The sequence below is a fragment of the Chanodichthys erythropterus genome, chromosome 13, assembly GCF_024489055.1.
Source record: "Chanodichthys erythropterus isolate Z2021 chromosome 13, ASM2448905v1, whole genome shotgun sequence".
Classification (NCBI taxonomy): Eukaryota; Metazoa; Chordata; class Actinopteri; order Cypriniformes; family Xenocyprididae; genus Chanodichthys; species Chanodichthys erythropterus.
The window spans coordinates 48,735,342-48,759,080 of NC_090233.1; the positions used below are offsets into that span (position 1 = coordinate 48,735,342).

General features: G+C 35.8%; 1 protein-coding gene across 3 annotated transcripts in view; it reads right to left on the minus strand.

Moving 5' to 3' along the window:
* LOC137034337 (ras-specific guanine nucleotide-releasing factor RalGPS1) overlaps positions 1-23,739 on the minus strand; it is a 171,320-nt gene that overhangs the window by 4,942 nt on the left and 142,639 nt on the right. The window contains exons 11-18 of one of the 3 annotated variants that reach the window (XM_067407160.1): positions 17,849-17,916; positions 8,594-8,720; positions 7,826-7,977; positions 6,161-6,209; positions 5,111-5,191; positions 2,229-2,334; positions 360-452; positions 59-164 (exon numbers count right to left, since the gene is read on the minus strand). In XM_067407160.1, the coding sequence (XP_067263261.1) occupies positions 59-164; positions 360-452; positions 2,229-2,334; positions 5,111-5,191; positions 6,161-6,209; positions 7,826-7,977; positions 8,594-8,720; positions 17,849-17,916 (782 nt within the window). Of the gene's footprint in view, positions 1-58; positions 165-359; positions 453-2,228; positions 2,469-5,110; positions 5,192-6,160; positions 6,210-7,825; positions 7,978-8,593; positions 8,721-17,848; positions 17,917-23,739 lie in introns of those variants that run through there. The other 2 variants (XM_067407161.1, XM_067407163.1) reach the window with 2 other exon arrangements.

Genomic DNA, 23,739 nt, shown 5'->3' on the forward strand with positions numbered 1-23,739 from the left:
TTCATGTCAATGTCATTTGTCACGAATGACACATAAATCTATTGAGGAAGAGATGTACCTTTGTCAGGATCGTTGAGCTGAAAGATGTTGGGTTGGGCCGGATCATCCGGAAGAACCACCATCCAGCCCAGAACCGACACTTTCTTACACGGTGCCGATTTGTACTGTTTTGTGGAGTAAGATTTCACCAAATGTTATTTTCATCTTGAATGCAGTTTTTTCCATTTCAAATGATTATTTTTGTCTTCTTAAAAGAATTGCATAAACCTACATCAATTTATTTATTTCTGAAATGTGGAACTGCTCAGACATTATTTAAAGCACGTATCATGGAACAAGCCATGTGTGAAAGCACTCACATGTTTCCTCTCAGTGGCTCGCAGGGATTTGGATCTGTAGAATATCAGTGTAGAACCAGACAGTGAGATCCAATACCGCGTCCATGAGGCAAGCTAAAAAATTAAATATATAAAACATTACACATAATCCACATACACTCTTTAAAATAAAAGTTCCAAAAGGGTTTTTTTTTTTCTTCTTTTTTTCAGCAATGGCACTGAAGAACCCATTTTGTTTTCCCAACAAACCTTTCAGTGAAGAAGAACCTCTTTTTTCTCAGTGTGAAGAACATTTTCTACTATAAAGATCCTTTTGTGGAATGAAAAGGTTCCATGAATGTTAAAGTTTCTTCATGGAATCATCAATGCCAATAAAGAACTTTCATTTTTGAGTGTACACTACTGTTTAGGATCACTATGACTTTTTAAAAATTAAATTGATACTTATATTCAGCAAGAATGCATTAATTTATTTCCAATAGGACACTAAAGACTTTTTTTAATGCTATTATTTTGACCTTTCTATTCATCAAAAAAAAAAATCCTGAAAAAAATGATCATGCTTTCCACAAAAATATTAAGCAGCATATTAACTGTTTTCATCATGATATTATTATTATTATTATTATTAATAATTCTTGATCAGCATATTAGAATGATTTCTGAAGGATCATGTGACACTGAAGACTGGAGTAATGATGCTGAAAATTCAGCTTTGATCACAGGAATAAATTACATTTTAAAATATATTTACCTTAAAAACAGTTATTTTAAATTGTAATAATATTTCACAATATTACAGAATTATATATATATATATAAAAATCAGTCTTGGTGAGCATAAGAGACTTCTTTCAAAAACATTACAAATATTACAGACCCCAGTGATGCAAACTGAGCAGTACATAACTTTTACATGATTGTCTATGACTTTTTGGCAATATCAATACTTTAAATGAGTAAAAAGCTGTCACTGGAAAATATGCCTTGATTATTTTCATATCAAGGGAAACCTTTTGGATATTCTTTTTAGATGCATTGTTTCCAAGACTTGATGCAGAAATAGATTATGATATGTTTTTTCTGGTCACTAGATGGAGTGGTTGAGTCAACTAGTCAGCCCATTCAAAGCCACAGACACACACCTTTTGGTAATTCTGTGTGTTTTCTTAAACAATGTTTGTTCAAGATGTTCTTTATGTCTGCTGAAGGCCTTGAAACATCATGCAACCTTTAACCAAATAAAGCTGAAGCTAAAAACTTGCCCCTGTTGCATCCTTTTCTTTGTAAAGTATGACCAGCAAATCAACATCTCAAGAGCTATCCGTTTGTATTTTCAGTATGTGATCTTCATGCATATAGCCAGCCTTTCTTTCCTTTATTTATGGATATTACATAAACTTGCTTGGACAAATGCTGAAAATATGCAGTTTCCCAGGAAATCTGTCCCAACAACTCTAAAATATAAATAATTATTATAGGGTTAGTCGTTTAGGGTAAGGCAAAAATACAGTTTGGAAGATGGTTTTATGAAGTACTTGGTCATTATTTAAAGGGGACCTATAATGCCACTTCACAAGATGTAATATCAGTCTCTGGTGTCTCCAGAATGTGTCTGTGAAGTTTCAGCTTAAAATACCAAACAGGTCATTTATTATAGCATGACAAATTTACCCCTATTTGGGTGTGAGCAAAAACACAGAGTTTTTGTGTGTGTCCCTTTAAATGCAAATTTATGGGGATTATACAAAAAGAAGTGGGTGGATTTTTACCATTATAGACTGGTTGTAGACACACATCTATGTTCAAATACCTTATAAACTGAATTTTGCATAAAAGGTCCCCTTTTAATGTTGTTACTTTTTTGTTTTTAACTATCACCCCACTCACCTTAGGCTTCCTGCCCTCCTTCAGCAGGGTTTTCCTCTTCAACGGCCCCTCCATTGTGACGCCACCCGCTTCTCCGTGACCCAGACTGGGCTCTGCTACTGACGGGCTGCACAGTGGGAAATCACATTAGCTGAACACCTTTAAAACAACAACCAACCTGTGTGTGTGTGTGTGGCTGTAGAGCCTGGAGCGTTCGGTGGACATATGGTGATTGTTGCTTCTCTAGCCATGTAATGAGCCCTAAGAGAGCAGAAGTTACAGTTCACATCTGATCTGAGGATGTGATGGAGTAAAGATGAGCCACGTGAGAGAGTAAAAAGGACAGAAAGGTTCCCCTCCACCCGATAAAACCCCACTCAAAGATACAGGCTCTGTTTCAAAACCTAGTGAGCTGCCTACAGAGGAAGCCTTTTAACTTCAGGAATCAAATGCAGATTAAACACTGTCCCAAAAGGTAAACAGCAGAAATACTCAGACTCCATTCTGGATGAATACTTCAAGTTTTAATTATTTAATGCAAAAATGGAAAACTGGGCTATTTTATCCAATATCTGACTTTAAATATTTAAAATACCATTTTATATCTTAATTTCCAGTGAAGACTACACTAGCCATTTCTTTACTCTCTCAAACTACTGATATATTTAATTTGCATAGTAGCGGCCAAAAGTGATGTCCAATTTAGGAAAATGGACATCTTGACCCTTTATTTAAATATTATTAAAAATGTAAATGTAAAAAGGATATTGCGTAGTCAATTCTCAGCTGGAGTTGATTGTTGTATTTGTGATAATGCAATGAAACATGCCAAATTGTGCCGATAATTGTTGGCCAGGCTGTCATGCAAAGAAATTAGAAACAAGAGAGAACCAAAGAAATATTAATAACTGATTATGTTGTAGTAAATGCTTTTTCCTGTGAGGTTTTTGTTTTTCTATGCATTTTTTGCATATAGTAAAGTACAATAAACTGTAGCTGTAGTGATTCTGTCAGATAAATACCTTAACCAAGTTCAGTGTTTTGTTGTTCCCTCATATTTGGAATATTTAAAAATTATGAAATATTTTTAATTTAACTTGTATGGTCATAAAAAACAATCATCTCTTTTCTGCCACTACTGTATATGATATATTTTGCAATTAACTTAAATAGATTGTTTTTGTTCATTATGAACAACTAGAAATCAGTCATTTTCTATTATGCCATCATTGTACAGTAAGTGTCCAGTCAAGTCTCCTGTGTGACTGTATCACACTTGCATTTCTTCTAGAATCTTCACTTAAATAAACCGCAGTCAAAGGCACTTAAACTTGGCATTGCTTTGGATAAAAGTATCTGCTAAATCGGGGGTTTTCAATCTTTTAGACGCCCAGATATGAGGTGCCCCATCCTAAAATTGAAAAGACAGTTCTATATTTTTATGCACAAAGACCCAATTTATATTGTGTAAAATTAATAGAATATGTGTAAAATATTATTTAGAAAATATTTAATTTCTATTACATTATGTTATGTATTTTTCTACTCACTATAGTAATGTACTGTTAGATATATTACATATTTAAATGAATTATTTATTTTAAATATTAAGTAATCTAATTAATCTTTTTATTTATTTTATGATTTATTTATTTTAACATACTTGTTATGGTTTCTTTATTTTAATCATGTTAGTTATTTATTTCAATATTGGTTTTTATTTGTTTAAAATTAATGGTTATTGTTTATTTATTTTACTCAGTTTATTTATTTAGTTTTTTTTTTTTTTTTTACTTTTTCACATCTGGCTCCTAAACTCTGGAATAGCCTTCCTGATAATGTTCGGGACTCAGACTCAATCTCTCAGTTTAAATCTAGATTAAAGACGCATCTCTTTAGTCAAGCATTCACATAATGCATCTCGTATCAGATCAATTGCACATGACTGTCTTTGCTCAATGTCATGAACAGCAGCTACGCTAATTATTCTCCATTTGCTTTTCTGTTTTATCTCAGGACACCCGTGACTAGAGAGTACATCAGCTTCAGTTTGGATCCAGCCTCTTATGAAGACTTATGAAGGCCAACACCTGTGAAGAGACGGCGCCAACTCCTGCGAGGACTTCAGAAGACGCAAACTCTGGATCAACATGCACATTCCCAAATATTGCTGTATATCCTAATTATTGTTGTTAACGTGTTCACTACTTCAATGAGCTCATTGTTTCCACCTTAAATTAATTTGCTAACAGTGACAGTAAATTAAATTACCTAAATTATTACATTGTTAGCAAACTGAGTCATTTGTATATGTACATTTCTGAAATGACATAATTTGGACACAGTCAACTCTGATAACAGTAATGTTGACATGCACTGCCTGTGAAGCTGCTTTAAAACAATATGTATTGTGAAAAGCGCTATACAAATAAATGTGAATTGAATAATTGTTTATCTATATATTTAGTTTAATTGTATTTTTTATCATTTATTTATTTATACCCCCAGCACTGCCTTGCCTCCCCTGTGTTAAATGACTGGATGTACAGTAACTGTAAATGTGAGAAGCTCTATGTGAATGATGCACAAACATGCTGCATCAAAATGAAGCCGTCTAGGTGGACAGAGAGGACAGTGAACCGCAGGCCAGCTCATTAGGTTTCGGAACAGAGCTTTTCTCTTCTATAAATATAGTAATTCTGGTCAATAAACATCCTGAGATGATGACAATCTGACATCTGGAAAAAGAGAAAACAGATGACAGACGTGACAGTCTTTGGTCTAAACCAGAAAGAGAGGGAAAACTGGGATGTTAGAGAAGAGACGCTGCATGCCAAGACAGGTGAACCCGATGCCCCAGAGGAATGGAGAAGGTGACCTTTGACCCAGGTGGACGTTGGTACCTGTGGGCATGGCTGCGGCCTCTGGGGGAGTTGCGAAGAGGGACCCTCCAGTTAGGGCCCAGAGTTGCGTACATGCGGCCCCTGTTTGCACATTCGGCACAATGAGTTTAACGTCAAATTTGAGCCGATACACACACGGAGTCTCACTGACTAATGCAAACTGAATAAAATGATTGAATCTGTGCAAATGTTAAAAGGATAGTACACCCAACAATTATATTTTCTCATCATTTACTCACTGTCTTTTCCATGCAATTAAAACATGCAGTACATTGCTTTCAACTTCCAAACAGCATCATTTAACAGTTCATTCGACGTGTGCATTATATATCAAGGATCAACTATATCAAGTCTTCTGAATTCATATGTTCCTGTGCAAACTTAAGACTAGCGCAAAAGTTGCACTGTTATGATGCTTTCATGGGGTTTTCTAGAGTTTTAATAAGCTTTATTGCATGGAAAAGAGCTGCGTGAACATCTGCTAAACACTTCCTTTTGTGTTTCACAGAAGAAAGAAAGTCATATGGGTTTGGAACGATGTGAGGGTGAATAAATGACTTCAGGTGAACTATCCCTTTAAACCTTAATAACTGTTCTGAGACCAGTTTTTGTTTCGGTTTTAGTTGTGTTGTTGTGTTTTGCTGTATGTATACAGTATCTATGCATTTTCCTGTGGAATGGACATAAATGGATGTTAAACATTCATAACGGGAAACAAGAAATAAACAACAACAAAAACAGTATTTTGAATGAAAAATGAAATAAAAGTCATTCTTTCTAGAACTTTCTGAACAGTATGAAAAAGTTACATTGCAGTTGATTGTATGAAGGTTTTATGGTACCAGTTTACAATAAGGATAATAAACACTGTGATTAATGTATGGCTCATTGTTAGTTCATCTTAGTTAATGGGACCTACAGTTAGATTGAGTCAGACTGCCTGGCCAAAAAACCTTTTCTTTTCCATTATAGTTCAGTTTTACTCTAGAATGATCTGAGTATGCCATAATAAAGCTGTGATGTGAGCAGATGATATTGACAGATTCTCACCTCTCGAGCCCCGGGGAAAGATCATCACAGAACGAACTCTGACTGCTGCCTGATAAACAGAAAGCAAACAAATTGAGTACAAATCAGACATTCTTTCATCTCTGACAGTGATAATGAAGCAATAGGGCTCAAAAACAGCACATCATGACCTTACTGAAACATGCTAGGGCCGTAACCACCATTGACAAGTCCCCCCACCCCCCAATAAAGAGAAATGGCCAAACTGTCCCACCCAATATTTGATATTTTTGATGCTGCTCTGCTGTACTCCATTATGCACCACTCTGTTTGTTGTTAGGCTAACAAAAAAAAAAAAAGTTTTAAATGTTACATTTTTAGGCTGGTCTAACAGCGCTCGTCACTTTCGGAATGAGTGAGCTGGCCAATCAAATCAAAGGAGGCGGGGCTTACTGTTCACAGAAGAGGAGTGTGATTTCCAACGCGATGCTTTAGTTTTAGCAGTGAAAGAGTATGTGGCAAATTAATATTTGACGATGGTTTTATGACTGAAATATTCAGCGACTGAAAGTTACAAGATGCAAACTACAAAATTGTTATGTTTTTAATGGAAAACATGCTATTATTAGATTAATATGATTAATGTAATTTATAACATTAATGTGACGAGAAAAGAAACGTTTTGCGTTTTTGACATATTAGACATACAAATAAGAGTGAATATATTTTAAAAAATATATTATTTGCAAATAGCTTAAATTGATTACTATGGCTGTGTTTACACTGGCACAAAAATCCGATCTTTTGCTCACATCTGACACAGATCGGAATTAGTTGCACACGTGTAAACGCAAAAATCCACACGAGATCCAATTTTTTCGCATCCGATCTGAACCACTTCCAAATGTGGTTTTAAATCCGATACATATCCGATCTGTGGACATGCGACCTACGTCTAAACACGCATATCCGATTCCCATTGGAATGCCATCACACGGCGAGGGCGACACGTTTGCTCACTAAAAGGTAGCTTTAATGTTGTATTATGAAGCAGACATGCTTGTATGTACTCGCACTGAAAATTTGCAGCTTTATTATTGAGGTGGGAACTTAGATGTCTAACGTTATCTATTTTTCTAGAAAGAAATTGCGCACACACACTTACATTCAGCAGCTGAATTTCAACCGAGGGTCTACTATGTGCATGAAAAACTATCAATACCAATCATTTTGGGGCAGGAAGTAATGTAAACACAGATATCGGATACCAGTCATGTCTAAAGTGAATGTACACTGGCCGAAAAATCGGATATGGTCAAAAGATCGGATCTGTGCATTAAGACTTGCAGTGTAAATGCAGATTAACTACTACAGACCTGGAACTTTTATAGTTTTTCTTTTTTGACATTCCCTTAAATCCCATTTAATAATGTAATTAATGCCTTTAAAAAAAAAAAACAATACGCAATAACCCCCCCGCCCCAGGAAAAAAATGTTCAAGACATGATTACTACATGGTTTATGCTGTATGTTTGTTCGAATTTATTTATTTATTTGAAATGGAGGGATAAATTAAAATTATTTTTTTCTGCCATAATCAACATTATTCCACAAATGCTTAAGGTGCATCAAACCCAGCATTTTTTTTTTATTTTTTTTTATAAGATGTGTAGTGCTTTGGTAAAGTGCAAGAGGTTTTTGTGATACCTAAAGAGATGCCGTTGGACACGGATGAGTTGTGTGGATTGATCCGGGCCGGACTCTGGGCCTCTAAGAAGCTGTCATCCAGCAGGTGACGTGGTTTCTCTGTGGGGAACGTCGCACTTTTACTCTCCACCACACCGAAATGCCACATCATACTGCAAGAGAGAGAGTCAGAAAACCATTGTGAGGCACGAGGTTCAGAACACTCTTAACCAGGCGCAAGTTTCCAGTGTGAGGTAAAATTGGCAGAATAAAAGCAAAAGTGCTGCATATTTGATGTTTACATTAGCATTGAATTTTGATTTTAATGTTTTTGAAAGAAGTCTCTTTTGCTCACCAAGGCTGCATTTATTTGATCAAAAATACAGTAAATACAGTAATATTATGAAATAACTGTTTTCTATTGTAATACATTGAAAAAATGTAATTTATTCCTGTGATGCAAAGCTGAAATTTCAGCAGTCTTCAGAGTCACATGATCCTTCAGAAATCATTCTATATACTGCTCTTCTTCTTTATTATCAATGTTGAAAACAGTCGTGCAGCTTCATATTTTTGTGGAAACCATGATAGTTTTTTTTTTTTTTTTCAGGATTCTTTGATGAATAGAACATTCAAAAGAACAGCATTTATTAGAAATAGAAATTTTGTTACATTATAAATATCTTTACAGTAACTTTTGATCAATTTAATGTATAGTTGCTGAATATTTCATGCAAATCTAAATACAGTATGTAAGTGTGTGCATACGTAAAAAGAAACAAAACTCACGCGTTGCCAAGGCTGTGGCTCTTTCTGTGTCGTGAGGGCGGTGGGGTGGGAATATGGACCCCCACGGTGGCATCAGGGCAAGTGGGCCGTCGATTATACCTCACCAAGAGAGACACTTCAGACGGACCTGGAGAAGGAGAGAAAGAGAAAAGAAGAATGAGTTTTCCTCTTCACATGCCTGATTGCTGTCAGCATCACACTCAGTGAAACATAATGAAAGAAAACACTGGAGACTCTGTCAGCGGATCTCTGCTTTAGCAATCAAAGCCAAAACATAAATGTTAACATTCTCTGGGCCTCTTGAGGGAGACAGATTCAACGTTGCAATGATTATTCAGTCCTGAGAGAGGAAAACAGAGAGGTTCTCCAGAGTAACGCCACAGCACAGTGAGTCGGTGATGCTGCTTTCCGTCTCGTGTTTTTCTTCTACTAGCTCTATAACTTTAGAGGCATTGCTGAACCAGTGTTATTTTATATACTAGTATAGTATTTTTTTTTCATATTTTGAATTAGCTTGTAGGTAACACTTTACAATAAGGTCTCATTTGTATTCACTAACATGAACTAACAATGAGTAATATATTTTTACAGCATTTATTAACCTTTGTTGTTGATGGTTAGTTAAAAATTGTTCATATTCAAGTTAGTTCACAGTGCACTAACTAATGTTAACAGATACAACTTTTGATCCTAATATGTATTAGTAAATGTTGATAAATAAATGCTCTAGTAGTATTGTTTATTGTAAGTTAACTTGTAAAGTATTACTAGCTTTTATTTTTATATTTTCAGTTTTCATTTTAATCTTAGTTTTATTAATTTTGTTATGTAATTTTGTCTAAAACAGAGGAAACAGAGAATGGTTTACATGTTCACAAATGTTTTTTTAAAGGGATAGCTCATCCAAAAAATGAAAATTCTCACCCCAATGTTGTTACAAACCTGTACTTTATTTCAAAATATTCACAGAAGAAAGAAAGTCATAGTTTGGAAGCGCATTATGCGTGAGCAAATGTTTGGGTGAACTACTCCTTTAAACGTCATTATCTCATGAAACAATCAAAACAGGCGGTCAGAGTGTCTCAGACTCGAGGGCTCGTAACCAAGTTTTCCAGAGTGGACAAAAAAGGGAAAGTGGAAACAATGTCAGACAGCATGCTGAGACACTTACACACCATAAGATGCATTTAATGGACAGAATTAATGGAGCGACTGGAGCCTTAAACAGTGATCAGCCTCTTCCAGTCTGGGTCAGACGAATACTTCACACCATGTTTCTAACAGCAAATACCTAACGGCACAGTGGGATGTTCAGGAAATGATCTTCACATGGTTCTTGTTAAAAACTTCATTAATGAGTCTGACTACCAGCTAATAAATGCTAGGGTAAAAATAACCCAAGTTGGGTTAAAAATGGACAAACCCAGTGATTGGGTCGTTTTAAAGCAGCGGTTGGGTTAAATGTTTGACCCAACCTGCTGGGTAGTTTAATTTAACCAAACTATTGTTTAAAAATGACTGTATTTCTTGAACTCAAAATAATATGGAAATAATATTTATTAACATGTTTAATAAATTATTATTTATTAATAAGCCTAATAAATAATAATTAAATAATAAACATTTATTAAATGTTTTATATGTTTTAAAAATGTTTTTATCATTTTAAAAATGCTCACCTTTTGATTATTATTGTTGCCTCTAGTAATTATGTGTCTGATTTTTAATTTCCAACCTATTTTGGGCTCATTTTAAGCAAGAAATACAGTCATTTTTAATCAACAGTTGAGTTAAATAAAACCGCCAAGCACAATGGGCAAACATTTAACCCAACCGCTGTTCATATTTAACCCAAATTGGGTTGTTTTTAACCCAGCATTTTTTAGAGTGTAGGTCTTGTCCACACTAATATGTTTTTGTTTGAAAACGCATCTTTTTGTCCCCGTTTTGGCATTACATCTACACCGAGACGGAGCGTTGGGATGTTCAGGAAATGATCTTCACATGGTTCTTGTTAAAAACTTCATTAATGAGTCTGACTACCAGCTAATAAATGCTGGGCTAAAAATGGACAAACCCAGTGATTGGGTCGTTTTAAACCAGCAGCTGGGTTAAATGTTCGACCCAACCTGCTGGGTAGTTTAATTTAACCAAACTATTGTTTAAAAATGACTGTATTGCTTGCTTGAAATGAACCCAAAATAGATTGGAAATAATATTTATTGACATGTTTAATGAATTATTATTTATTAATAAGCCTAATAAATAATAATTAAATAATAAACATTGATTAAATTGCTTATTAATAAATAATAAATGTTCACCTTTTGATTATTATTGTTGCCTTTAGTAATTATGTGTCTGATTTTTAATTTCCAACCTATTTTGGGTTCATTTTAAGCAAGAAATACAGTCATTTTTAATCAATATTTGAGTTAAATAAAACTGCCAAGCACAATGGAGAAACATTTAACCCAACCGCTGGGTCAAAACAACCCAACTGCTGTCCAGATTTTTAACCCAGCATTTTTTAGTGTAGGTCTTGTCCAAACTAATATGTTTTTGTTTGAAAATGCCTTTTTTTTTGTCCTCGTTTTGGCCTTACATCTACACCGAGACGGAGCGTTTTGAAGACGCTCTCCGAAGTGGATAACGGAGTGGACTGTGAAAACGGAGGTATTCAAAAACGATGTTTTGTCATGTGACACATATTGTACCCACAGAAATCAATGGTTATACCGGCATTGTTGTCCCTGCTCTTTACTTTCATAGCGTTGCTAAAGAGAAATGTTCCTTTATAGAATCTTCATATTACATTTCTGCAATGACATTTCTGCCGTCCTGTGGCAAAACATGACAATTGCGTTTTAGACCATAAGATTTTGAATGCGATCTGGACACGACTGAGTAGTAGGATATTTTGCTAATAAAATGATCGTGCTAGAAGAATAGTGTGAGAACTGTATTATCTCGGTATCATCTCGCAAGCTTTTATTACATTTTACGCAAGTGCACAAAAAGTATTCTTGTCTCTTGAATTAAGGTTGAACCACTGCAGTCACGTCGACTGTTTTAATGATGTCTTTACTACCTTTCTGGACATTGAAAATGTTGGTTAAATTGCTGTCTATTGAGGAGTCAGATACCTCTTTGATTTCATCAAAAATATGTTAATTTGTGAACGACATGAGGATGAGTAATTAATGACAGGGTGAACTAACCCTTTAATACTATATCTAGGAACAAGACATAGTAAATGTAAAAAAGAAATGTATTATTTATTAAATACACAACAATTTCTGTATTAAATAAAATTAAGTAAATTAAATTACTAAAAGTTGACATTCCCATTATCTTTTTAGAGGTTAATTCAATTTGAAATATGAATTTCATATGAATAGAATGGCTTTAATCAAATTTAATAACATTTTAATAAAAATTCCACTGTGAAGCCTTCATTCTTTTAAAAATTATAATCTGTATAAAATTACAAATCTCTCTTCATCTCTTATTAAAAGTAAATTAGATGGTCGACACATGCTTTGAGTTTAGCCTAACATGTTAGCTAAACGTGTTTTGCCTTATATGTGCAGTGTGGGGTCAAACTGTACAGAAAACCTAACTCATGTAGCAGCATGTGTTTCTTTTATTTTGTTAATAAAAGATAGATTTAGGTGACTTTAGAATCTCATATAACTACAGGATGACAGGGAAAGCACAATGTGCAAAGCTAAGAATAACATCCCAAGCATTGAGACGTTTCTGCCTTCCATCTGTCTGTGATTAAGACCTGCCGTTACAAACATGAATGTAACCGGCTGCTTCCAGCTATTAACAGTTTGGCAGTAATTTATTTGAGAAATATTGTGCATCTGTGTTCTGCGAGTGACACAGAGCGATAGGTATGTTCACACACACCCTGTACTTTCCCATGTAAACACATTTATAATACAATCAAATGTTTCTTTCCGCATGTTTACAGTACAGATAGTGGATGAAAATCACTTATCAAGTGCTTATCATACATGTGAACTCATTCAATAGTTTTTTAAAAAGCATCTCAGGAATAAGTACATTAAAATTTTTCTGCTTCAAAAAAACATGTTTCATTGAATGCCATTTCTTTTTCAGAGTGAAAGAGTTTCTGCATCAATTTTTTCAGTGTACAATGAGCAGAGCTGGAATCTAGACATCTGTTGATTTGTTTTAAGCTGCAGTCCGTAACTTTTTGTGGTTAAAAATGACTTTTTTGTTTAAAACTACCTCCTTACCCTAGCCTGATTCACAACGGTAAGCTTGTAATAATGTTTTCTAATTCGAGTGGTACTGGTAGGTTTCCACGGGAAATTTGAGCATGCCGCTGTTTGTCTTTGCATCATGTCACTGTTTAGATAAAGAACGAGTCCCAGAATAGGAGGCTAGATCTTATTTTGATCATACTTCCAAGACTGCAATCTGTAATTCCGAAGTACAGTATCCATCGGTACGGTGACTGACTGCCAAACATTCCCCTCAAAAAATTTGATTCATCCGCGCTGAGGAGCCGTGTTGATGCACGACCCACATAAAAAAGACAATTCTGCAAATAACTGCAATTTCAGGTTTCAAACAGAGATGGCGACAAAAGGCAAAACTTATGGACTGCAACTTTAAAGGTATCATATTATGCTCCTTTTCAAAGTCTTGATTTTGTTTTTGGGCTCTACTAGAATTATTTTTCATGCTTGCATGTTCAAAAAACATTGTTTTTCCCATTTTTGACATTGTTGCAGCTCCTCTCTTATCTGTCTGTCAGTAAAGGCCTGTCTCTATGAAGCCCCTCCTTCTGATTGGTCAGCTGAACCAGTGTGTTGTGATTGGTCAACTGCTTTGAGCATGTTTGGGAAATGTCCCGCCCCTTACCATAACCACGAGTGTCAACACACTACTAACTCACTCAACCAGGCCCCGCCCCTTTGTTTTGCAGTGGGCGGGAATTATTTAAATGAGGAATTTTGCGACGTGTTCGTTCCCAGAAGAAAACTACAACGGAGGCACTTCAGGGAGTTCAGAAAAAGTGTGCACTGATATAGAGAATAACTCCCACTGGAGGGATTTTGGAGACCTTTTTAATGCTCAAACATTACACAGTTGAAAATGTAAAAAAAAAAAAAAAAATGCCCTCTTTAACATGTTTTAGGCACTACATCATACTTCAATTTCTGTTATTTCATAGTTTCGATGACTGTTATTCTCAAATGTGGAAAATAGTCATAATAAAGAAAGAGGTGTGTCTGTGTTTTTATGTGTTTTCTGGCCTGAGTTTTGTGGATAGATCTCATTTCCTCGGCTGGACGTCTTGACAAACACATCTACCGGGTTATGTAACAGCCAGTCACCCTGAGACTCTAGGAAAGACCTTGTCCGCCCAATACTTGATGTGATGTAACCATGTGGCCACAGGCATCTCATTCAATAAATGAACATTTAAACATTGCTTTATGTCACACGTTCGCATTTGACAATAAAATGAAGAGGTCTCTGTGGAAACAATGACAAATGTAAAGCCAAATGGTACTAATATCCCAAGACCGCTGTGTTATATTACTCTCGGTCAGATCATCTGGTGGTGATATTCAGATGGGCATGATGCTTCATGAGGGAAATATGTCTAGAACATATGACGTCTTTTTTAACAATCAAAAACTTTAGGACTGCAATCACTACAAATGTTGTAGATGTTAACCTCTGGCCTTGGACTGAGAATAAACGTGTTATTAAATGGCAAGAGAGGCTGAACGATTAAAGATTGTCTTGGAAACCAAACAACATCCAGATTAAGTTTAACGAACATGGAAACCTATAGATTTGGTTACCCGGCTCAGGAGTAAATACTTTAGAAATGATACACACAACCAACTACCATTATTACTGGAAAACCTCAGTTGGCCCGCCGTGTTGCGTGACAAGATCTCACAGGGAAACAGCCAGGAAGCGTTTTACAACGTGAGCATGTAGTTCAACATGCAGCATTTACAATGAGCAGTTCAAAGAGGACGAGAAATTCACACCCATATGTACATTATGTGGCTAATATTCACAACAGCCCATGAAAGTGCTCTCAGACTGTTTGAACTTTTGTTCTAAGTATCATAAAATAATTTCTCAACTGTTGTTGGCAGTGAATAAACCAAATACCTTAATTAGAGGAGTAAATGATTATGTAGCGATTTAATCCATTAAACTAATCTTCTATTGTTTGTTCAATTTCAGCACAAATGTGATCATATGAGCAGTGGGCCAAAACAAACACTTTAGTTTAATCAAGTTAAAATTTAGCGTGAAATTATGATTAACCACAGCAAATTAATGGTAAATGAAACCTCTAAGCATAACATCATATGATCCGAAATTTTATTACCTCTTATGAAATATTTCCCACAATGCCCATCAGGATAAATTCAAGGCATTTCAACCCCAAAAATGACTGATAAAAAGAAATTAATATAGTGTAGCACTGGGCAATTCTGGGTATTTTTAAAGCTGAAAATTATTGAAATTATTTAAAGGCTTATTTGAGAGGATTCAAAGTTATTATTATATATAAGACGTGTATGATGTGTGACGTGTATTATATTATATATATATATATATATATATATATATATATATATATATATATATATATATATATATATATATATATATATATATATATATATATATATATATATTTTTTTTTTTTTTTTTTTCTCCAAGCTCCTATGTTTAGGTTCAGTAATTTCACTTTAATGGCAGTGAAAAGGTTATTAATCAGTTATTGAAATGCCTTATTTTCATAAATATCACTTTAGTCAATTAAGTCCTTAAAGCTGCAGTCCGTAAGTTTTGCATCTTTGTCGCCATCTCTGTTTGAAACCTGCAATTGCAGTTATTTGTGGAATTATCATCTTTACGTGGGTTGTGCATCGGCACGGCTTCTCAGCATGGATGAATCTAATGTTTTCTGTCACGTCACCACATCGGTGTGGATACCGTACTTCGGATTCACAGATCTACGTCTTGAATTATGACCAAAACAAGAATTTCACTGGAAAATGTCATCTGAACAAGCAAGTTTCAAATCTGCCACTTTTGTTCTGACCAACTGAGGGGAAAAAAAGCATTACAATAAATTGTGCTGCCAATGATGATTAAATCTAATGATCGCTTAGCTCATATCACATCAAACTGTGCAAATTATTATTATATATACACTTTGTTCTCAAATTGTTAATGTTAACAACATCAGCATTGCGTGACTATGTGTATTTAGTGTGTATTAGCACATTATTTCAGTTTCTGTCCAGTCTGATCTCTAACGTTAATTTGTCATATCATTTTGATGGCGGATTGTATAAGTTTGTATAAGTGGTTTCTGTGAGAAAAGGCTATAAATGATCCACCTCACATGTTATATAGCCTAGTTAGCTGAGACTCTGTCCTTTCTGTTTACAGATGTGATGTAATGACGCAGAGACAAACGGTGACATGCTCGAATTTTCTGCGAAAACCCACCAGTACCACCTGAATTATAAAACATTACAAGCTTACCTTTGTGAATCAGGCTAAGGTAAGGAGATACAGTAGTTTTGATCACTGGCTGGTTATGTACTTGCTCAATAATTGATTTTTGATAATTTTGCTTACCCAAGCCATTCGTAGACTGCCTGATTAACATTAACACTATAAATCCATTGTTTGAGATGTACCATAAATCCTACATGATAAAATGTTGATAATGCATATGTAGATGTCCGTAATTTACTTATTTGCCAAAAGACGGTGATTTTCTTTAAGTCTGCCAGTTACGGAGCTTTTGGGCCTTCGCTCTGTTGTTATGTATCTTTATCATTGTCCCGTGTTCTCGTTGGTTTGCTGGCCTATGGGGGATTTAATGTGCAGGGAAAGCTGTGAGTGAATCGCTTGTCCAAGAGGAAAGATGTGCTGCTGCTGCCAGATCTCGATCAATGAAAATCACATTGTATTTGATACAAAACTAACTAGACTAAACTAAGTGAAAAAAAGCCACAACTGAAACTATTTTCAGAATATTTCATTTTCTCCACAGGGAAATGTATTTTTAGTGAAAACTTATAAACTGTTAAAGACAGACCTAAAGTAAGTACACTTACTGTAACTATCTGAGGCTGTTAATCGATAGTCTATGGCTATATGTTAGTTTAAAGTCATCAATTTGCATTATTTTAACTTCATTTTTAAAGAATACTTATATTTTTATTATACTTACATTTATTCTAATTCTATTTGACTTATATTTTATTTATAATAGGCTACTAATATTTATTATATTATATGCCTACTTATTTTTAATTATTAAAAAAAAAAAAAAAACCTTCTGGCGCACATTTAAAGACACAATATGATTCTTTGGATCAAAATATCCCAACATTTTAAAACAATGTTATATTTTGTTGAATTAATTCACTGAAACCGATGAACTGAAACTTGAACTGATTCACATAAATGAATCAAACTTCCCAACTCCATCAGAATTTTATTTCAAATCAGATATGCTATTAAAAATATCTCGTTTTCAGAGCTCTGATACAAGAGTGGGATCAAAACACCTATCAGCACGGTCTGTAGGAAATGTTATCAAGTAAAAAGCTAAAAAATAAAAAATAAGCAGTATTCAAGATATTGGTTGATTTTATAACAGTAACAAAATAATACTGTATAGTTTGGTCCAGTACTAAAACTCGATGGGATGGCGATGGAGCTTGATAAGGTTCTTGAACCAGCTGTTCAAAGTCTTGCTCAAAGACTAAAGTTCATCTTTGTGTTTTTTGGGATCAGTGACCGATGTCTCCATGTGGTGGTGTGATGTTGATTTGCTACAGTATGTTGAAATTGCGAGGGATCCGTTGAGAGCCATTATGTGCTGTTTGTTTTCTCAGCCCACATTAGAGGCCATTCCAGTTCCCTTTGCACTTTCAATGAGTCAAAGAGGACGGGCCCCCTTCGGCCCCTCAAAGCCCTTCATTAACTCTAACATCAGGGGCCAGTGACCTCATTCAGCTAGAGCATTCAGATGGGACAACATAACAGATGCTGGGGGGAAAGACTAGGATGTCTTTTGTTACATAGGCTACCGTTCAAAAGTTTGGATTCAGTAAAGGCCACACTGTGCATGTAAGTTGGGCTTCATGAAATAAATAAAAATATATATAAACTGTAGAAATGATCACATTTAGACACCACCAGCTCTCTTACCTGCAAGATCTTCTTTGGATGTGGCCATGCGTGGGGAGCTGTTCCCTGGTTCAATTTTCAGAGACAGTCTGTAATGGAAAGAACAAGCAAAAGTCTCACAAACGGTCCACAACTTCCATGAAGCTACAGGGTGGTGCATTTAATATTTCAAAACCAACTTATGTCTGGCTGAAGGTACAGGCTTTGAGCATGAATTTAGTTGAATAGGATCTGCTATAAATCCAAAATAAGACACGTACGTGAAATCATAACATTATTTTACCCTCAAAAAACACCACAACCTTAAGCACTCAGATTTATTTAACTGTAAGAGATGTCACTTTGAATTTAAGGAAAGCACATCATGGAAAACAGGATTTTTCTTGCTCTTTTATATTAAAGAGTTTAAAGAGGTCATGAATTAAGAAATCAACTTTTCCTTGAGCTTTTGATATATAAGAGGTAGTGATGCTCCGATTGATCGGCCACCGATCATGATCGGCCGATATTGGTTAAAAATAGCTTGATCGGCGAACCCCAAAAGCGGCGATCAAAAAAGCCGATCACGTGACGTAAATTACTCACGCGACTTTTTCACACGTGCATGCACGGCGCACAGGTACACAACAGCAGAGCGGAGCTTGTCATGAGTTCTCCCGTCTGGAAGTTTTTCAAAGTGTCCGATAAAGACGTAAAGTTAGCCGTTTGCAATGTAGTGCAGTGTAAACGAGGCTTCACACACAGTCGGCTGGTTGAGGGATGGGGATGTTGTTGGCTTCGGCTGGTTTAGTTTCTCATACTCGGCATATTCAGTTGTATGGCGTGTTCTAAGGTGCCTAATCATGTTAGTGGTGTTAAAATGACGTTGCTTGCTTCCACCTCGAGGGATTTCATCACGACATACATTGCAAACGGCTAACTTTACGTCTTTATTTTGTATTTGAGCTGCGCGTCTTGGACGCGGCATCCGTCAAAAATAGGCGAGGCGCTTATCTTTAGCGAAGCGGCGCGGCTGGTGTAAACACGAGCATTGACTAGAGTGGCCGCGTATCAGCTCCGGTAGCTGCACCGCACACGCGTGCAGTGTAAACGAGGCTTGAGTGATGCATTTAAACGACGTGAACCATACAGCAAGGATAGTACGAAGATATCACGTTCAGAATTATGGAATTCATTTGGTTGGTAACTATCTGCTTGGCCTCCTTGTTTCTCTGCTTTGTTATTTAGGAAGGATGGCACTGGCATACAGTAGCTTACATTATTTTATTTTTTGGTTCCTCAACTATATCAGATCCAAAACTAAGTTTTTTTTTCTCAATACAGTTAATCTAGAGTTGGTTTCTTTTCTACAAATGGTGCAAACTCTGCTAGATTGTAGATAAAAGATTCCCATTCCCCTGCCATTCTGTGATCGGCAGTGATCGGCAATCGGCAGATCATGATCTTGGTGATCGGTAATCGGTGAACGGCCCCAAAAATGCTGATCGGAGCATCTCTAATAAGAGGTCATCGTACTATAAGACTATCCCAAGTTTCAGAACTGAAAACTTGTTAGTCCAAAAAAAAAAACTTTCATTGACACCAGGCCCAGCAAACAACTGATGCTGGAATGTGCCTATCGATGATAGGTGAAACTCCGCCTCCGCAGAAGAAATCAACGCCTACTTCACCATTGCAACGTTAGCCCGCCCACTGGTGTGTTAGAGAGAAGAGCGATGCAACAGGACAAAAATAACATTACCTTTCAAAGGATCCTAATGCTAGGAATATGGTTATTTATTTTCAACAATGTGAATGTCTCAGTTGAGCTTTATTTATTTGTATTCGGTACATTTCACTGTGGATTCTTTGGTAAATCAATCTCATTTCAGTGCAGACTTTGCAAACAGACTTTTACGATATGGACTCGACAGTAATGCAACAACATGTAAGTAACTGTGTTAATTCTAATGATCTGATCTGATATTAATGATTCATGTACAGTCAGATGTTCAGTAAATCAAACCAGTGACTAAACGGTCAACTTCACGCTGTTGCTCTTAGTAGGATGAAAATAATCTGTTATTTAAACAATGATTTAAACGGTTCAACAAATCTCTTAGTTACATCGCGTTTGCACTGTTAGTTATGATGAAAGCATTTGTTAGTGTGCAGAAATTGATTGTGATTGGCTACAATGTTCATCACTGCAACCTTTCATGCCACAATCTAAATATAATGCCATAGATCTAAATGTAATGCTATAATCAACACTTTTCATGATTAGTAAACCTTGAGAGCTGTAATAGTAAAAAAGTGCTAAAAGTTTTTGAAATCTTTTTTTAAAAGTTTTGCTCAGAAATCAACATGATTGTGACATCAAAACAACAAGCTCATTAACATATGACCACTCACATTTACATATTAACACAAAGTCAGTGTTCAGCTACTTGACCCGTCGTAATGAGCGCCAATGCATGTCCGATTTCAAATCTACGAACAAATCTAACACCACTTCACCTTTCAAAAGCACTTCCCTATAAACGGCTCTAACAGGCCTCTGAGGTGAAGTAACTCCCCACACGGTACACGCTCACATTTAACTTTACAAGTCATGACATTGAGACATTGAGAAACCCAAATGGGATCTGTTGGGCCGATAATATTTCACGTTTTTATAGGGGAACAGAAGGGACTCATTGTTAACAATCCAATAAACTGAACTGTAATCTCTTATTACTACACCATCAACTATGATTCACAGAATATGCAAAAGTAGTCTTTTTAATAGTGTTTTGGCATAATGTAAAGTCAGCTTTTGAAAGGAATGTTCAAAATAAACACCATGCAGCCAATAAGTTTCTGTAGCTCAAACAGTAGTGCATGGCACTATAGCAACGCTAAGGTCATGGATTTGATTCCCAGTGAATGCATGAACTGAAAAAGAAAAAAATATATATTAGTGTTGCTCTGTATACTGTATCCAGTAGGGTTGAGACAAACTCTTGTGCCACAATTTTGCAATATTAAAGAGATTTCTGTCTTGCGATATCACCATGACGGTGCATGAGGGTGAAATTAGCATATAATCTGCCACAGCTACATTTACATTACATTACGGTGCCCACCACATCATTTTGCTTTTTTTTATAGAAATAAAAAACATTTAATTCAGTTGGATAACAGTCGCTTCAATTGTAAACTATTGTAAACGTCTGCTCTGCTCATCCAGCACGAGCTGCAGAGTCGCACACAGTGCAGCAGGAATCATGTGACAAGATTATAAGGTGAGATGACTGACATCGCAGCTTGTTCGTTATAAAAAATAAAATACAGTTAAAATATATATATATATATATATATATATATATATATATGTATATATATATATATATATATACACACACACAAAAGGTACAATAGTCTATAGTGCAATCCGTGCCATTCAGCAAGAGCAGCTGCTCCACTTCACCGAAAGAGAGAGGTAACGTTATAACCACCATGAGAGCAACGCAGGTTTACCTTCAGTTTCGTTTTTTAATAATTCGTTTTGACTTGTTTAGCTACATGGTTGTATATGCTTATGGGTCTCGTTAATAAAAAGGGTCCCGCTAAAAAAAAAGTTTAAAAACCGGTAACGTTATACCAACCGCAGCGCAATAGGTTACGATCAGATCGATGGCTACAGCGCTTCGGATTTCAGGTTAGTATTTTTGTTTTGCCTCAATACTTTAATACAATGAAAATATATATGATACTATATTATTAATATAGTAAACTAACCTGACATATTGTTAACATGGTTACTTGTGTAGTTGTGGAATTTTCCCAGTCAGACGTCACTCGTTGGTCGGTGTTTGTTGGGGCGGTGTGAACATGACAGTTTTTTCTCATGGAATTCTAAATCCAACGGCCAACTTGTTAGTTGCCATTTGTTGGCCGTCGTCGGGGCAGTGTGAATTGGCCTTTATATGTCAAAAGATCAAGACAAGTTTGATTTCTCATGTCATGACCCCTTTTATTATCAACTTGTTAAAAAACAAAAGGTGTTTCAGTTTACTCATCTGTAATGCAGCCATTGGACATTTTATGACGTTTATGACCGAACAAGAGATCAATTACTGCAGGTCTGTAATAATCAAATCACTTAAATTTTTTTTAGACGGCTTTGATCACCCTAACAAATCTGCAGAAATGACATCCATAACATCCGTCCAGGACAATGAAACTGAATCAACACAATGGGCACACTAAAAATAAATAACACAAAACAGATTGCATCTATTGATAGCCAAAGAACAAAATGAAACCGCCAAAAACAGCAACTCAACAACCTGGAACAGTGTCCTGGGGATTTGTGAAAGAAAAGATCAGATTCTTTTAGGATAACACACTGTTTTAAGGGAAGTTGAAAAATTTAGAGTCAGATAACATTGGGTGTGGTGAATTCCCTGGAGAAGCTCTAATGACAGCAATCATTCATTCTGTTGTAATTTGCACATAACAGCATTTCTCAGTAACAAAAACAAAAATCGTAACAGATGAGATTGGAGTGACTTAACAGAGGTTGAGAGTTCAGAAACCAGATAACGTATAGTAAAACTAGTCCAAACCTTAAAAAGACTCCATTTTTACAATCTTATTGATCCCTTTCATTTTTTTTCCATAGCAAGAATACAAGATTTCTTTAAACCATTCTAAAGCAATCACACATTTAGCCTGTATTCAGTGCTTGACATTAACTTTTTCGCTCACCAGCCACTGGGTCTAGTGGTTTTCCAAAGTTACTAGACACTCAGCATTTGTGTTACGGGAATACTCACCAAGACCGGCATTTTGACTTTTTTTTTTTTTTTGTATTTGACTGTAAGCACTATAAGCAGAGAAAAACAACTCAATTTAGTACTGAGGCGGCTTTATGTGCACACACTTTGGGCATGAGCACAAAATCTGCAGAAATTAATAAAATTAAAATTAGCGGCAATACACGCAATCCTACGCCAAAATTCAAGCCCTGTAACCAACATTATTCATCCATAGCAAATGAAACAAGTGAGTGAGGGGAGGAGGGTTTCTGTGTCAACTCACTGTCAAAGAGATGAGAGAGAGAGAGAGCAGCTTGTACTGTGTATCTATTCTGTGGAAAATGAGTATTGGAAGCATTTCAGATATTTCATTATCGATATGTATAGAAAAACCGTTGCCCTGCCTGTATTAAAGGAAAATCTATAAGCAGGTTGTGCAAAAAAACATGAAAGTGATCGGTATTTAAACCCACTCAAGCAATTTGTTTGCTAACTAAAGAAGTCATTCAGCATCACCGAGAGTTTAAAAGGCGATTCTGATACTGTTCTGGTTCAGTGTAAATGAACGCGGAATATAGCCGCCCTAAACTACGTCATTGTCATGACAACCAAAAAGAATTCCAGTCAGCTCAGGCGGCGCGAGATTCAAGAAGCAGGGAGACGAAACATATAGAGCAAATAATAAAAATTTTGTCTACCATCAGGGGGCATTGGAGTAAAAGAGTCCTGTACTCACATCGTGAAGCAAACCACCAAAATAACAGCAGAGAATCATTGTGTGTCATTAATCGCTGTTTGTAATCTTCCTATGAAGAGACTGTCGGTTCAACGCTCTGCTACATTTCTCTCAGAAAAGGTAAATGCTTAACACTATCGGCATCACTGTGATTGTGCATTGTTATATTGAAGTGACGGGTAGATAAGATAGAGTTTGAAAGCTGCTTGCCGTCGCTTCTCTATCGTCATTGTGTTATACCCGCCAATAGCGAGCAAGGTGGATAATCAATCAATCAATCAATCAATCAATCAATCAATCAATCAATCAATCAATCAATCAATCAATCAATCAATCAATCAATCAATCAATCAATCAATCAATCAATCAATCAATCAATCAATCAATCATTA